This window comes from Callithrix jacchus, chromosome 4 (genome assembly GCF_049354715.1).
Source record: "Callithrix jacchus isolate 240 chromosome 4, calJac240_pri, whole genome shotgun sequence".
Taxonomy (NCBI): domain Eukaryota; kingdom Metazoa; phylum Chordata; class Mammalia; order Primates; family Cebidae; genus Callithrix; species Callithrix jacchus.
The window spans coordinates 42326636-42343585 of record NC_133505.1 but is presented as its reverse complement, the minus strand read 5'-3'; the positions used below and the strand labels follow the sequence as shown (position 1 = coordinate 42343585).

At 55.5% G+C, this 16950-nt stretch overlaps 1 protein-coding gene across 30 annotated transcripts in view; it reads left to right on the top strand.

Moving 5' to 3' along the window:
* GRM4 (glutamate metabotropic receptor 4) overlaps positions 1 to 16950 on the top strand; it is a 151169-nt gene that overhangs the window by 90906 nt on the left and 43313 nt on the right. For 23 of the 30 annotated variants that reach the window (XR_013534167.1, XR_013534168.1, XM_078368983.1 and 20 more), the window contains 3 exons: positions 11710 to 11910; positions 12122 to 12258; positions 15383 to 16318. Coding sequence is in view for 21 of the 30 variants with exons in the window: in XM_078368983.1 (XP_078225109.1) it covers positions 11710 to 11910; positions 12122 to 12258; positions 15383 to 16318 (1274 nt within the window). In the remaining 9 variants the exon portion in view is untranslated. The remainder of the gene's footprint in view (positions 1 to 11709; positions 11911 to 12121; positions 12259 to 15382; positions 16319 to 16950) is intronic. The other 7 variants (XR_013534172.1, XR_013534171.1, XR_013534175.1 and 4 more) reach the window with 1 other exon arrangement.

Genomic DNA, 16950 nt, shown 5'->3' with positions numbered 1-16950 from the left:
ACTTCCTGTCCTTCCCTCTCACTACTCTGGGGCTCCTCCCTCTTGCCCTTAGTCAGCCCAGCCATGCTCTGTGGTCTCCGAGACATACTCTCCACCTGCCCCACTCTTTCTCCAGATTCTGGCTTCCCCTCACCTCTTCAGGATCAGCTCACTCCGCTCTCCTGGATGTTCCCATTCCGTAGTTGGCCTCTACCTGTTTCAGTCCCACAGGCCTGCCCTGCTCAAGGTCTCACTGACAGCAGGTGACACTCCCGTGTCCTTTGCTTTGCCAAATCCATTCCTTCCCAACCCAGGTGATGGATGGTCCTGGTGACCATCCAAGAGGGTGGGAAGGACCCTCTCATCCTGGGGTCTTATCTTTGGGAAGATTTGATTTATCCTTCAAGGCTGTCTGAAGTGGAGTCCCCCGAAGATGAGGATTTGATTGCAAGTAGTTGATTTGGGAGGGGAATGCAGGAAAGAGGAGAGAAGGCAGAGATACAGGGTATGAGATCAAGCTGGTTGCCACTGTGAACAACTGGACTGAATCCTCCTGGGACAGAGGCACAGGCCTCTCAGTCGTCCCACACAGAGCCAGAGGGAGCCAGGGTATGTGTGTGCCAACCCCCATCAGTCATTGGTGGAGGGATGCTCCTGGAGGCCATTATTCCTTGGCACCTCCAGCCTGCCAAATGGCTGGGCAGAGAGGGCTCCTGCACCTGAGAAAGCCTCAGAAGGGTGGCACACGCTAGCAGCTGGAGGCTGGACTGGTGTGTGCTGACATGGTCAGGGTTAGAGGGTAGGGTGGTGAGCACTCATTCTGTCTCAAACACACAGCTACTGGGTGTGACTGCTGGTGCTGCCACTTCCTAGCTATGTGGCCTTGGGCAGGTTACCTCCCCTCTGGGGGCCTCAATTTCCTCATCTGTGAAATGGGAATTATATCATCCCCTTCCATTCTCCCCAGAGCCTCATCTCCAGCAGAGTGCTACTTCCCTCACTGCTTCCAGGGAAGGGATGGGAGCTGATTTGCAAGAAGCACTTCCAGGTGGCCCATGGGTCCCCCCAACCCCAACGAGCTGAGGTCACTGAGAGGGGCATCTGTGCAGCTGTCAAGCCTACAGGAAGATAGCGACCGCCTCCTCCTTCCCTCCCAGCCCCTCCCCGGGAGCCCAGAAAACAGGGTTTGGGAATTAAAGTCGTAAACAAGGCAGATGTGGCATCCGTCTTTTTGACAGCACTGCCAGCCAGGTGATGGCTGAGCGGAGGAAGGCCCGGTTTATGAGGAGACAGGAAAAATTTACTGCCTGCTGCTCACAGGGGCTGGGAGTCCAGAGAGGGAGGGCAGCTGCATGGTGGCTGTGGGTGCGTGGGGAGATGTCAGTCACCCAGTCTGTGCTACCAGCAATCACAGCAATAATAGTGAAAACAATAACAGCTAATATTTATATAGCATTTATTAATTGTCAAGCTCTGTTCCAATCAATATTTTGCATTTAGTTTTTGCAGCAACCCACATTACAGACAAGGCAACAGAGGCACAGAAATGTTAAGGACTTGCCCAGAGTCACAAAGCTAGGGTTTGAACCCGACCATTTGGCTCCAGAGATGTTTTGCTTAGACCAGCTGATATCCCGGCCCCAGGCCCCTCCTGGCATCTCCAGCTTGCCTGTGAAAGGTCTTCCCACCTCTGCATCCATAAGAGAAGCTGAGGAAGCCTCCCTCCTCGGACCAGTGAGAAAGGCCAACATTTGGGAGCATACTTTATAAGCTAGGCTGTGCCCCCATTAGAGGAACTCACAGTTGCTCAAACCATCGGCTGCTCACTCCGTGCTCTTCCCATTCATCAGCTGGGAAACCAGCAGCATAGATTAAGAGCCTGACTGTTTGCCCAGCCAGCACTGTGCTGGGCTTGTTGGGCTCAGTGAGGCGGACAGACCTGCCCTGGGGAGCCATCCTGGGAGTGGGACACAATATGGCCTTGCAGACAAGGTACAGAGCATAGTGGCGTGGCGTGGCCTGGTGGACAGTGCCAGGGGCTCCAGAAAAGGCCTGACTGTGAGGCTGGGGAAGGCAGAGCTTGGAGGCCTCTTGGAGGAAACTGGGAGTGCTGGGAGGACAGGCGTGCTGACCAAGAAGGTGTGTGTGCATTTCTCTAAAGGAGTACCTGAGGGTAATTCATAAAGAAGAGAGGCTTGTTTGGCTCATGGTCTGCAGATTGTTTGAGAAGCATGGCACCAGCCTCTGCTTCTGATGAGGCCCTCAGGGGACTTCCAGTCTTGGGTGAAGGGGAGATGGAAAAGAGAGGATGAGGAGCCAGGCTCTTTTTAACAGTCAAATCTTGTACGTAATAGAGTGAGAACTCACTCATTACCTCGAGGAGGGCATCCAGTCCCTCATGAGGGATCCGCCCCCATGACTCAGCCACATCCCACCAGGCCCCACCTTCAACACCAGGGATCACATTGTGACATGAGATTTGAAGGGGACAAACATCCAAACTATATCAGAATGATACTGGAGCGAACAGCCAAAGGCCGTGAGAGAGCGAGCCACGTGGAGACCCTGGACAGTGCATGCCGGGCACAGCGCACAGCGAGTGCAAAGGCCCTGGCGGTGGTTCATGCCTGCTGAGCCCGGGAAGTAGTGAGGAGGCCGGTGTGGCTGAAGCAGAGAGCCACGGGCAGGAGATGGGGTCATGGGGGAGGGACAGGCAGATGGTGCAGGCCATGTGGGCCCGGTGGGCAGTTTGTAAGGATTTAGTCTTTTATGCAGAGTGGGACAAATCATTGTAGGGTTTGAAGGCGTATTGACAAGACCTGATTTATGTCCCCACGGGATCTCTGGGAGCGAGGGCGGAGTGGGAGACCAGTTAGGAGGCTGGTGCTTCATCCAGGTGGGAATGATGGGCCCAGGGCGGCTGGTGGTCATGGAGCTGGTGAGAAGGGGTCAGATTCTTTGTGAGCTTTGCAGTGTGGTCACGGTGTTTATGGAAGGATTTGAGGGGAGAGAAAGATGACACAAGTCAAGGATGGCTTCAGCGTTCTCTGCTGGAACAAGGAGATGGATGAATTTGCCAAGTGGTAAGATGGGGTGGGTGGGAGGAGAAGCAGGCTGGGAGGGAAGGCAGGGCTGGGGTGGAGGCCACGTGGAGAGTGGGATGCCTGCTGGGACCCATGTAGGCGCTGGAGTCAGGGAGAGGCTGGAGTGGCCGTGTGATGGGGGTGGTGGCAGAGTACAGAGGTGGCTGGCTGGGAGCACCAAGGAGTGTGTGTGTGGGGAGAGGAGAGGTCCCAGTGAGCTCTGGATGCTGGAGTGTTGGGGCAGAGAGAGGGAGCCAAGCATGGAAGCTGAGAAGCAGCAGCTCAGGAGGCAGCAGGGCCCAGAGCACTGGGGGAGGGAGTGACTGGCTCCATTGCCTGCTGTCCAGGGGCCAGGTGAGATGAGGGCTGGGCTGGGCCATTGGACTTAGCAAGAGCAGTCTCCTTGGAGAGGTGGGCACAAAAGCCAAACTGGAGTCGGTCAGGGGAGAGAGGAGAGAAACTGATGACAGTGAGCAGACGCCCCTCTCTTGAGGAGCTGCACTGTAAGCAGGAACAGAGAAAGGGGATGCTAGCTGGGGATGGGCGGGTCAAAAGAGGGGTTTTGTTTGTTTGTTTAAATGGGAGAAATTACTCATATTTCTGCCTTAAAGAGAAAGACCTAGTGTGTTAGTTGTTCTCACACTGCTATAAAGAACTACCTGAGCCTGAGTAATTTTTATTTTTTTTCTGAGTTGGAGTTTCATTCTTACTGCCTAGGCTGGAGTGCAGTGGCACGATCTCAGATCACTGCAACTTCCACCTCCCAGGTTCAAGTGATTCTCCTGCCTCAGCCTCCCGAGTAACTGGGAGTACAGGCATGTGCCACCATGCCTGGCTAATTTTTGTATTTTTAGTAGAGATGGTGTTTCACCATCTTGGCCAGGCTGGTCTTGAACTCCTGACCTTGTGATCTACCTGCCTCGGCCTCCCAAAGTGCTGGGATTATAGGCCTGAGCCACCGTGCCCAGCTGAGACTGGGTAATTTAAGAAGACAAGAGGTTCAATTGACTCACAGTTCTGCAGACTGTACAGGAAGTGCGACTGGGAGGTTTCAGGAAACTTACAATCAGGGTGGAAGGCGAAGGGGAAGCAAGCGTGGCTTACCATGGCGGAGCAGGAGAGAGAGGGCGAGAGGGGAGGGCCACGCTTCTAAACCATCAGACCTCTTGAGAACTCACTCACTATCACAAAAACAACACAGGGGAAATCTGCCCCCATAATCCAGTCACCTCCCTGCAAGTCTCTCCCCTGACATGTGGGGATTACAATTCAAGGTGAGATTTGGGTGGGGACACAGAGCCAAGCCATGTCACCTAGAAAGGGGGAAAGCTAGATGCTGCTGGAGGGGAGGCTGGGTGAGTGATGGGGGAGAGGGATGTCTGCGTGGGGTCTGTTAGCAGGGGCCAGGCAGCTCATCCATACTGGCCTCAGACTCAGTCCCCAGAGTCCCCCTACCCCCAGCCCCTCCTGTGTGGGAGAGCTGAACCCCAGCTCCCCAGCTGAGGTGGGTTGGGCTCAGAACCAGGGAGAAGCTGAGAGCTGGTCCTTCTTGGGTTCCGGGCTGTGCAGGCGCCAGGTGTGACTCTCCTTGCCTAGTCCCAGGTGCCAGCTTCATTCACAGACGAGGGGCCTGGAGCTCAGAGATACTAAGACTCGTCAGGCCCACCAAGGGGCTGAGTGGGAGTTTCCAGCGGGCCCCATCAGACCCTGGGGCTCATATCCTATTTCTCAAATTGAGGTCTGTGGACATCTGGGGACACATCCTTGAGGCCAGATTCGCAGGGACCCAGGAGTGCCATGAGGATTCTTACAGACTGCATTCTCATGTTGGTGGCCATCCTGAAGGGAGCTCCCCCGGTCTCAGAGACGCGGCTTCTCTGTGGCTGTGGTCACCTGCAGTTGGGTTTCACGGTCACAGCCAGGCTTTCAGTGTTTTCATGCTGGGGTCATTTTCTTGAGGGTCTGCAAGAATTGTTTCCTTCAAAAGGGGCCTGTGGCTGGCTCCAGGTTGAGGAGCCCTGGGCGATGCCACCACAGAGCTCTTGGAGCTTGTAAAAGAAATTGAGAGGGAGTCAAGAGCTGCCTCCCACCGGGTAAGCTGCTTCACCTCCTCAGCCCTTGGTTTCCATATCCCTGGATGGGGATGCCATTTGCCGCGACCACTAAGCCTTCAACACCTGGGTGCATCATTCACTGGGAGTGGAAGCAGCTGGTGTTGGGCCCAGGCTGAGTTGTGGGGGACAGCACTGGGGATGGAGGAAACACAGCCAAGGGGGTTAGAAATTCCCAGACTGGAAAGCGGGGCACTTGATGAGGGTGAAAATTCGAGAGGTGGGGACTGGCAACACCGAGGTATAGGGCTGAAGAGCAAGTGGGAGACTCTGGGCCAGGGAGATCCTGGCTGGTGACTTCTGGGAATTGGGGGCTTGTGGGGTGGTGAGCGTGGACTCGGGAACAGGACTTGAAGGACCCTCAGAAGGAACCAAATGTCTCAGGAAGCACAGAGTGGCGGTTTTCTCCACCCCATCCATACGTCAGGTTAGGCCGAGCTGACTTGGGTCTGTCTATGCAGCGGGCACCCCTCACCCATCGAATGGTGGGGAAGGGGTGGGGAGAGTCAGCATTAGAGCCAGCGCCAGGTGGGACAGAGGGGAGGGCGTCCTCCATTGGGGGTGTGTCAGGGAGCAAAGGAGAGCTGAGGCTGAGAGGACTTCCGTGCACAAGACATGGTGTTGCGTCTCCCTCAGTCCTCCCAGGGGCCCCTTGAAGTGAGTCCTACTATCCGGAATTCAGACTAGGGACACTGAGGTGCTAGGACACTCTGATACTTGGCTTAGAGTGTATAGCTGGCCATGCCCAGCCGAGATTCAGGGCCATCTGTGTCTGTTTGGTCCATTACACCAGACAGCCCTCTCTGGAGGGGCTCTGGGACCCCTTGTTTTATTGCCTACTCCCTGGAAGTTTGTTTAAGGGACACAACTGGCAGAGATGTGTATTTGAGATGTGGCTCATGTTTGTTCACCCAGAGCCTTCGTGTGCCTGGCACCTCACCTTCCCACAGCTTTGGGAGACAGGCTGTGTAAATGCAGGTTTATATCTGTGTAAGTGTGTGGTGTAGACATGGGTCTACACTTGACTGCATGTGAATGAGTATATGTTTAGCAGACGCTGTTGGTGCCCCGGCCTTACCCCTCAGTGCCCACCAGTGTGCAGCAATGGGGCTCAGTGTGCAGCAATGGGGCTCATGCCCCTGAGAGCAGCCCTCTGCCTAGGACCCACGGAGCTGGAGCATTTATCCCCATGAATGGGACAATGCTGAGGTGTGGTCTGCCGGGTCTCCTGGAGGTCCCCAGCAGGACAGAGCCCAACATGCTGCCATTAGTGGACTTTCCTCCCCACCCCCCACCTCCCAGCCCCCTCCCCATGCTTCCTGCTGCCACCCCCAATAAAACCCTTGCTCTCAAGTCCTCCTCTGCATCTGCTTGTAGGACTTCTCAGCCTAAGCCAGTGGGTGAATCTGAATGCCATGTGTTTGTGTAAGTGTTGTGATAAACGTGTAGCTGTAGCTATGTTGGAAGCGTTTATATGTACACCTGCGTTTGAGCATGCGTGCGTCTGTAGGCATATGTAAATGCATGAAGGTTCGTGTATTTGCTGCTGTGTGCATACAGATGTCAGTATCTGTGAGTGTCTGTGTGGTGGATTTTGTCTACCCTAGCGTGAGGGAGCTGCTTCAGGAAAGTGTGTGTACGCACGTGTGTTCTAGCACTGGAACTCTGGAGGATTGTGGCTGGGCGGGTGAGTTGTGGAGAGGTGAGTGGGGAGATGAGGAGGACTCTGATTATTTCAACCTTGAAAACTCATTTCAATTACAATTTACAACCTGCAGACAAAGACTGCAGTCTCCGTAGTAACCATGCTTCGGGGTTCTGACGGAGAAAATCCTCCCTGGATGGTTCCCCAGCTGGCTGTCACCCGTGGCAGAGCCAAATGCATCTCTGCCTCACTGTGCCCCGGGACACAATTAGGACATCTTCAAACTGTTGCTGCTGTCACTGCCGCCATGTTTCTGGAATTTATCTCCTCCAACAGCTCTCAGAAATACATGTCTTGCTTCCTCCCAGAACTGCGGTGCCTCTGCCTGGTCCTGGGGTTCCTGCCCACCCATGAGAGGGGATTTTCCCACCCCCTTCCCTCCACTGCCACGTTCCTCCTCTAGACCTGCAGACAGAGTCCTCCGTCCCTGGTTAGGCCTGGCCAGGCAGTGGAGGCAGGGCCTGAGTCCTAGGACAGGAGGAAGGAGGCAGGTCAGTGACTAAATGGAGGAGGGGCAGTTCAGGATACTGAAGACTCTTTTGGACAACGAGAGAGATCTGGGTTCAAATCCCAGCTCCACCACTTTCCAGCTAGCTCTGTCCATAGGTATGTGTCAAACACCTACTCAGTGCCAGGATTCCTGTGAGGCTCTGGGATGTCACCCACCCACCTGCAAACCTCGCCACCTCCCCTGTGAGGGGGCCAGTGAAGCCTGACTCCCAGAGCTGTGGGAAGACGAGGTGCCAGGTACATGATGGCTCTGGGTGAGCATGAGCCACGGCTGCAGAGTCACCTGCCGAGGAGCCAGGTTAGGTGAGCCCAGAGCTGCTGCTGTCCCAGGCATAGTTGTAGCTGCTCATTGAGGCCAGACCGTCGTGACTGGTTTAGTGAGGGTTTGTGGTTCCTGCAGTATCCCCCACCCCTTCCCTACATGCCCTGCTGCCCCTCCAGGGAGCCACTTCAGCCCTGTCATTGTTATTCCCTGTGGGGCACAAGAGAAGGGCCTGGGGCATCTGAGGCCAGGGTTCAGGAGTGTGAGTGTGTGTGTGTGTGTATGTGTGTGTTTGTGTTTGTGTGTGTGGTGTGGTGTGTGTCTCTGTGCATGTATATCTGTGTGTGTATGTGTATATATGTATGTGTGTGTGTGGTGTGTGTATGTCTTTCAGTGTCTGTATGTGTATATGTATGTGTGTATATGCATCTGTGTGTCTGTATGCATTTGTGTATCTCTGTGTTATGTGTGTCTGCATGTGTATCTGTGTGTGCATCTGTGTATATATGTGTGTGTGTATGTGCGTGTCTGTGTATCTGCATGTGTATACATGTGTGTGTGTCTATGTATCTCCATGTGTATATATATGTGTATACATGTATATCTTTGTGTGTCTGTGTATGTGTGTGTTTCAGTCTGTATATGTCTGTATGTATATGTATGTGTACATGTGTGTATCTGTGTGTGTCTGTGTCTGCATGTTTGTGTATGTCTGTGTATCTGTGTATGTGTGTCTGTGTGTATGTATGTATCTCTGTGTGTGTGTATATGTGTCTCTCTGTGTGTGTGTGTGTGTGTGTGTGTGTGTGTGTGTGGTGGGCATGCTTACGGCCTGGTGACTTCATTGCACCCCAGTCTTCCCATATGTTACTGGGGTTAGACTTGAGACAAAGTCCAGGAGGCCATAGCTAGTTGAGAAGTTGCTTGAAGTCCATGCTGTGTGACAGCACTGGGCTGGGTGCTCTGTAGGGGCAGCACCTCAGGCCCAGCACTCTGAGCCCTTCCCCCAGAGCTGCCTGGGGTGGAGGCAGGTTTCCCTGGCAAGGGAGCTCCTGCGGGATATTCACACCAGCATCCATGCTGATGGCTTTGTGACTGCAGTGAGAGCACTTGGCCCAGATCCCAAGTGGCCCAGGAGTGGGTGCTTCAATGAGACCCTCTGAGGAGAGGCTGAGGCCAGCCTCGTGGGGGAAGTGTGTTTCCCCAGAGATCCAGCCAGCCTCCAATGGCTGGGTGCATCCTTGGCCTTAGGAGAGAGTTGCTCCTCTCTGCAGTGGCCTCAGCCTCCCGCTCCATTGCTGGTTAATAATTTAGTCTCTCATTTATATGAGATGAGAGTGTGATGGGAGCTGCTGGGGAGTCAAGCATGTTTTATGCTTCTTCAGGCTGGAGAGGGCAGGGCCTAGGGACCTGCAGGGAGCAAGTGTGGGTCCAGGGAGGCTCTTTCAGACGACACTGCCCCAGCCTTCTGTGTGTCCTTTGGGGATGGGGTCATCCATTCCATTCCTCCATAGGCGTTTGTGACCTTGTGATCAGAGGCCTCAGACAGGCAGGATGGTGAAGCTGCCTTTCATGTTCACTCTGTCTGTTTGTGCCTTTGCCTAGAAAGAGTGTTGCTGGTTAGCAAAGCCCACAGACACAGTCAAATGCAGCCTGGGATGGAGCAGGGGTGGGGTCTGGAAGCCAGGAATGCCCATCCTGTTGCCACTAGCTGTGTGACCTGGGTTTCCCCACCAGCCTCAGTTTTCTTGTCTTTAAAATGGCAGTGGGGGCAGATGACCCCATGGTCCTGGCATCCTTAGCATTGTGGTTCCATGGTTTCTGCTGTCCACTTGGCAATATGTGACTACCTACCCTCGGCAAGGCTGAAAATGGGATGTGGTTCTGGCTGGCAGGGCTAATGAGTGACTAGGCCAGCGACCCCCATCCCCACATCCTTGTGTGGGTGCAGCCACTGTCCTTTCTGGTGTGAGGGGATTAGAGGGGGCAGCAGACCTCAGTGAGAGGCAGTGAGATCTCCTGCACCCTGGGTCTGCCTCCAAGGTGTCCAAGGCAGGGGCCTAGGCACAGTGACCTCGAGTCCCCGGGGAATCACTGCCTCATGTGGATCCAGCTTAACCCTGGCCCATGGGAGTAGGACACAGGTGCAGCTGCTCACCCCACTGCCCTCTGGGAAATTGCCTCTGTGCATTGCACCTGCTGCCCTCTAGGGAATCGCCTCTGCACATGCCCTGTAGCTGAGAGGCAGTGCTAGGAGTGGAGGTGTAAGAGGAGTAATTTCCTTGTCCTGGCCTCGGGGAAGAAGGCCATGCTGTATGCAGGGGCTGTAGTCCTGGAGGGGAAGCCAGGTCTCCCTAGCTCTTCCCATCCTCTCCTTCCTCTACCCAGCCATCCTCCTGCCCCGACATCCTCACTTCATCACTGCTCCCCTCCCCACATTCTGCTTGCCCCATCCCCATCTGGCATAGTGTGGTGCTCAGGGCTGGTGCTGGAGAACCTGGAGTCACATCAGCTCTGCATGGTCCTGGAATGTTACTGAGCCTTTCTGTGCTCAGCGCTTCAGTTTCTTTTGAGATGGAGTCTCACTCCGTCCCTCAGGCTGGAGTGCAGTGGTCCAATCTTAGTTCTCTGCAATTTCCACCTCCCGGATTCAAATGATTCTCTTGCCTCAGCCTCCGGAGTTGGGATTCAGGCTCCTGCCACCACACCCAGCTGATTTTGGTATTTTTAGTAGAGATAGGGTTTCACTGTTTTGGCCAGGCTAGTCTTGAACTGACCTCAGGTGGTCCACCCACCTCAGCCTCCCAAAGTGCTGGGGCTACAGGCATGAGCCACGGTGCCCAGCTAGTTTCTTCATCTCTGCAATGGAGGTGACTGCGCCACAGCACTGTTGAGAGAAATCAATGAGTGAATATGCATAAGAGTTCTGTACGATGCCTGCACATAGCAGGCGCTCAGTGAAGGTACTTAGTTACTGTTATTGTTGCTATTCAAAATGTTATCTAATATTACCCAGGGCCCAGGCCAGGAGCCACCTCCCCCTCCACAAAGTCATCCCGCCTGCCCACCCCAGGGACTCCATATCCCCCTCGGAAGCCTGTTCTGCATACTTTGCACATAGGGTACTGTGGATAAGCCCCCTTCTGGCTGCCAAGTGTTTTTGGTACATGACCTCATGGAAGCCTCAGGGCAGCTCTGTGAGGTGGAATCATGATCCCCTTTTGGCTGACAAGGTCAACCAAGGAGCCTGTACTGGGCCGCAGAGCAGAGGTCAGTAGACAAGGAGGGGAGGGGAGAAGGATGCGAGGTCAGACCCCCAGGCCACGGTGCCTTGGGGAGCCACTCTGGTTAGCAATGACAAGGCTGTGGGGATGGGTTTCTCAGTTTACAAAGTTCGCTGACCCTGGCCACTGGGGGACAGGAGAGTTGTCCCTTAGGTGGCAGAGGGATGGGTGGGACAGTGGTGCCCTCTGGTATCTAGGGTGACTGGAAACCATGGAGGGCAGTCTTTCAAACTCTCTGGGCCTCAGTTTCCCTACCCATGCCCTGGGGTGAGGGCAACCCTCACCTCTGGCTGGAGTGGCTGCCCGTGGATGAGTGGCTTTAGGGGCACTCCTGTCATTGATGGACACAGCCCCTGTCCTGGCTGTTTCCCAGACAAGAGAGGCAGTGGCTCCCAAGATTACCCCAGGCCAGGCTTGGGGGAAGGCAGCAGGGACCACAGCCATAGGGAGACCTCTGGGCCATGCCTTCCAGTGTGACAGGTGACAAGAGAGTCTGCCCTGGATACTCTGGGACCCTGGTGGCACAGGCATCAGTGGTACAGTGTCCAGGACAGTGGATTCTCTGTTACACCCATGGGCCTGTCTTCAGCCTCCTGCACAGGGCCATCTCCTGGGTGATAGAGCACTGGGCTGGGAGCACTTGGCTGGCCTGGCCAAGCACAGATGGACAGGCTGTGCCACCTCTCCAGGTGCTAGCAGGTGCTCTGGCTCCCATGACACCACTGTGAGGACAGTGGGCCTCACAAGCATTCCTGTTCTTGGTGCTTCATTGCAGACCGTGAGCGAATTGGGCAGGACTCAGCTTATGAGCAGGAGGGGAAGGTGCAGTTTGTGATTGACGCCGTGTATGCCATGGGCCATGCGCTGCATGCCATGCACCGAGACCTGTGTCCTGGCCGTGTAGGGCTCTGCCCGCGCATGGACCCCGTGGATGGCACCCAGCTGCTTAAGTACATCCGAAGTGTCAACTTCTCAGGTGGGGGTGTAATGCGGGCCCTGTCCCATCCTGGGTATCCTGGGCCATGCCCGAGGGAAGGGGGCCTGAGACTTTGTGGGGTGGGAATGGGAAGCCTCTTCTGATGTTTCCAAGGGGTAAAATCTCCCAGGATGTTCCATGAAGGGTTGCATCAGAGAGGTCTCTGCCCCAGGCTCATCATCCTCCCTGCCTCTGGGGCCCACTCTTACAGGCATTGCAGGGAACCCTGTGACCTTCAATGAGAATGGAGACGCACCTGGGCGCTATGACATCTACCAATACCAGCTGCGCAACAGCTCTGCCGAGTACAAGGTCATCGGCTCCTGGACTGACCACCTGCACCTTAGAGTAAGTGGGAAGGCGGGGAGTGGGTGAAGAGTCACTCGCGCAGCTCCAGCCCCTGGGAGGGAGGCGAGGCTGCTGCTGATTACTCGGACCTCCAGGATTGCTGCTGCCAGCCTGGGGCTTCCTTCCCAGGGCCCTGTCCCAGACCTCAGTGGCTCTGAGGCCCCCACCCTAAAATGGAAGTCAGGAGAGTCGGAGTTCTGTGGCCATTCTGGTCCCTGCCCTCTCCCTTAGCCTGGGGGCTTCTTACCTGTTACCCACTGAGCAGGGGATGGGGGACACTGGATAGAAGAATTCACACTGGAGTGAAATGGCTCAAAGGCTTTTTGGGTGGGTGGATGGGGGTGATGGGGGAATAAGATGAGGAGGGGGAGGGCTGCGTTTGGGCAGAGGAGGGAAGGATCCAGGTCAAACGGGGTTTGTGGCACTGGCTGGTGGGTAGCGAGCCAGTTGCCAGTTCCCCAGCCCCGTAAGAGCACGACAGAAGGCAGCCATGTTTCTGGGTCCTTCTAGCCACGCCTTCCTAGCTAATAGAGTGTCCCAGGGATGTGACTTTCCCTTTCTGGCCCTCAGTATCCCAGCTGGGAAACACAGCAGTGTTTTTGGAGAGAAAGGACTTTTGATTTGTTCCTGAGAAAGTGCTGTGGACTTGGTCTCTACCTTGCAAGGAAAGGGGTGAGCCATAAGCAGGGTGGGCCCACTGTGACCCCATGGATGGACTGCAGAGACTCAGACAGGTCCTCGTCTGGCCTCAGCCCTCCTCGTCCCGGGACCTCGTGGGTGCTGCACTGAGGCCCCGCTGTCTCCACTTGTAATCTCTTCCAGCGAGGAACCCCTCAAGCTCTGCTCTTAAAAGCACTTTTGGACTGCATGCTCCTTTAGCCTGACCATCTTCTAAGGCAGAGGCAGAACTCTCCTAAGGCCACACTGGCAGGAACAGCCCGTTCCTAAGTGAGGCTCCTTGGATTGCTGAGTGGAGAGAGATGGGCAGAACGGGGTGTGAGGAACACTTGGCAAAGTGGGAAAACATCAAGTGGAGGGGCCTGTCTTGTTTGGGTGCAGTGGGCAGAGCAAGGGGGCCGGGGACTGGAACGCACTAGCGGCAGCAGCTAGCACATAGCGAGCACCTGCTGTGTCCCAGCTGCTGCTCTTGGGGATGACAGCTTTGTGAGGCAGGCCAGTATCCCTGTTTTCCAGATGTCCTAACTGAAGGCGGCAGGGACTGGGCAGGTGTGGGTGGCAGTGGGCCCTTCCCTGGAAGTCCCCTCTCTGGGAATACAAGGCCCCTCCACCAGCCAGACCACCTTCATCCCATTCTGACGTGGCTCACAATGCCCTCTTAGTCCTCTTGCCTGTGAGGCCCGGACAGAACTGAGAGGGTGGCAGGAGGTGAGCGGGGCTGGGCTTTAACCATCAACCTTCCCCACTGTCTCCGTGAGTGGCTCAGTTTGGGCTGTGCTGTGAGGGCCACAGAGCAGGCAAGGTACCTATAACCACCTACCTGGCCACTGTCCTCCTCCAGGGTCTGAGTGTGGTGGCCTCATGCCACTGGTGCCCTGGACCTTGTCACCTGTGCAGTTATTCTTTCATAGATGCCACAGAGACTTACTGGGCCTCTACTATGTGCCAGCCTGTGCTGCAGGCTGGAGATATAGCACAGAAATTGACACTATGCTCCCTGCCCTTGTGGAGCTGACATTCTAGTGAAATATTGAAAAGCATATCCATTATGACTCCTTGATTTCTTGGGGAAGTCACCTCAAGGAACAAAGGGCAGAGTGGCTTCATATCCGCTTTTGTTGGGTCAGATGAAAAAACAAAGGCTCAGAAAGAAGCCATTTGCTCAAGGTCACACAGCCAGGTAGCAACAGAACTGTGATCCCAGGACTTGACCTTGGTCACGTCTCTTTCCATTGGAACCACAGAGTTTTCCAGAACACTCGCCACCGCCTGTGCCCTCCCGGGCAGAGTCTTGCCCCCGCAGTTGCATGGCTGCAGGGCACAGGGACCGTCTGCCTCCACATTCCTGCATGGCAGGTTGCGCTTGTCCTTGCTCAGTGTCTTTGGCTTCTGAGGTGATCCACAGCCTGTCATGCCCAGAGTCACAGGACAACCTTCCTTGAGGTTTTCTTCCTACCTTGCCACAGGGCATCCCTACCCGGCCCACCTTATCCCTTTTGCTCTAAAGCCCTCCCCACACCCTGCAACCGGCTGGTTACGCTTTATCAGCAGGTAGCACCCAGTGCAAGCGCACCAGTCCAGCCAGGCTTGCTGTGCTCTGAGAGTGAGCCTTCCTATGAGCCGCTGTATTTAGAACAGTGGCTTTGAATACAGCTCCCGGGTGTAGTCACGTCCCTTTGCCCGGTGCCCGAGGCTCTTTTGGGACTCTCACTTTCTAGAATATTGTAACATATTCAGTAGGGAGTGACAGCACACATGTGGCTCTTTTGCTCACAGCCATTATGTCTTCAGGGACATGTAACTGTGAGTAGCACTAATTTAGAGCAAGATGTAAAGAAATGCTAACCCCTGAGCATACATTAAGCATCCTCTGATGAAATCTTTGTTCGCTGCCCTCTGCTGAATCCAACCCCCTGTACTGCTTGGCAGGGGCGCCTTGGGCTGGGCCGTAGGGCAGCACATTCACCATACTCCAGTGTGCGCAGGAATCGTCTGGGGGTCTTGTTGACACTCAGATTCTGGGTTAGTAGGTCTATGGGGCTGGAATTTGCCTTTCCAACAAACTCTTGGGTAAGGCTGCTGCCGCCCGGGTAACTGCTGTGGGTAGCAAGGCCTTAGGGGCTGAGAGCCAGGACTCCTGAGTTCTCTCTGCTCTGCCACTAGTGTTTCCTGTGTTTCTAGGTTGTCACTACTGCTTTCTGGGCTCAGTTTCTTCATATGAATCTTGAGAGTTTGGGGTTTAATCAGGATTCCCTACAGGCCAATTATGTCTGAGTTATGCTGGAGAGCTTGTTTAATTTCAGCTGCTAGATGCAGTACCTCCCTGTGGGCTCCGGGCAGCTGGACGATTTGGGTGTGGGGCTACAGGGTGCCCCCACCCAGTGGGATGGTCCGGGGTGCTGGATGGCATGTTCTGAGGCCTGGTCTACGCTGCTGTCATTGTCAGATAGAGCGGATGCACTGGCCGGGGAGTGGCCAGCAGCTGCCCCGCTCCATCTGCAGCCTGCCCTGCCAGCCGGGTGAGCGGAAGAAGACAGTGAAGGGCATGCCCTGCTGCTGGCACTGCGAGCCTTGCACAGGGTACCAGTACCAGGTGGACCGCTACACCTGCAAGACGTGTCCCTACGACATGCGGCCCACAGAGAACCGCACGGGCTGCCGGCCCATCCCCATCATCAAGCTTGAGTGGGACTCGCCCTGGGCTGTGCTGCCGCTCTTCCTGGCTGTGGTGGGCATCGCGGCCACGTTGTTTGTGGTCATCACCTTTGTGCGCTACAACGACACGCCCATCGTCAAGGCCTCGGGCCGTGAACTGAGCTACGTGCTGCTGGCCGGCATCTTCCTGTGCTACGCCACCACCTTCCTCATGATCGCTGAGCCCGACCTCGGCACCTGCTCGCTGCGCCGCATCTTCCTGGGGCTAGGCATGAGCATCAGCTACGCGGCCCTGCTCACCAAGACCAACCGCATTTACCGCATCTTCGAGCAGGGCAAGCGCTCAGTCAGTGCCCCGCGCTTCATCAGCCCCGCCTCGCAGCTGGCCATCACCTTCAGCCTCATCTCGCTACAACTGCTGGGCATCTGCGTGTGGTTTGTGGTGGACCCCTCCCACTCAGTGGTGGACTTCCAGGACCAGCGGACACTCGACCCCCGTTTTGCCAGGGGTGTGCTCAAGTGCGACATCTCAGATCTGTCACTCATCTGCCTGCTGGGCTACAGCATGCTGCTCATGGTCACGTGCACCGTGTATGCCATCAAGACACGCGGTGTGCCCGAGACCTTCAATGAGGCCAAGCCCATTGGCTTCACCATGTACACCACCTGCATCGTCTGGCTGGCCTTCATCCCCATCTTCTTCGGCACCTCACAGTCAGCTGACAAGGTCAGTGGTGGGCGCTGGGGGTGGACAGCGGTGGGTGAGGGCAGTGAGCAGGGGGCAGCCTCCTGAGGCTGGCTGGCCTCTCCTCTGCTCTGGAAATGACTTCTTTTGCATCATTCTGCCTTCTCTCTCAGTTGCAAGTTTTCACTCTGGGTTCTGGGTTTTCCCTCCTCTTTCTCTGTTCTTGCCCCTCCCTCTTCTCTCTCCCCCTTTCTCTGTCTCATCTCTCCTTTCTCTCTCCTCCTCCTCTCTCCTTCAGCCCTCCTTCACTCCCTCTTTCCATCCTCCTGTTTCCCTTCCCCCCCTTCTCTCTCTCCCTGTCTCTCCACCTCTGCTTCCCCTACCCCATCTCCTTCCCTTCTTTCTTCCCCCTGTTCTCTTGCCCCTTCCCCTCTCCTCTCTATCAGCCTGGGAGGCCATACCCTCTTTCATTCTTCATTCTTTTCTAGACCCCTTTCTCTTCTCTCTCCCTACTCAGCCCTGTCTTCCTTTCGGTCCACTCCTTTCTTCTCCCTCCTCCATCTACCTTTCACAGGATCCCCATGGGACCATCCCTCTCTCCCTAGCCCCAGGCTACCCCGGAAGCCCAAAGGCTAGGGCCTGACAGAGGGCCCTTCCTTCTTGGCCGGAGCTGC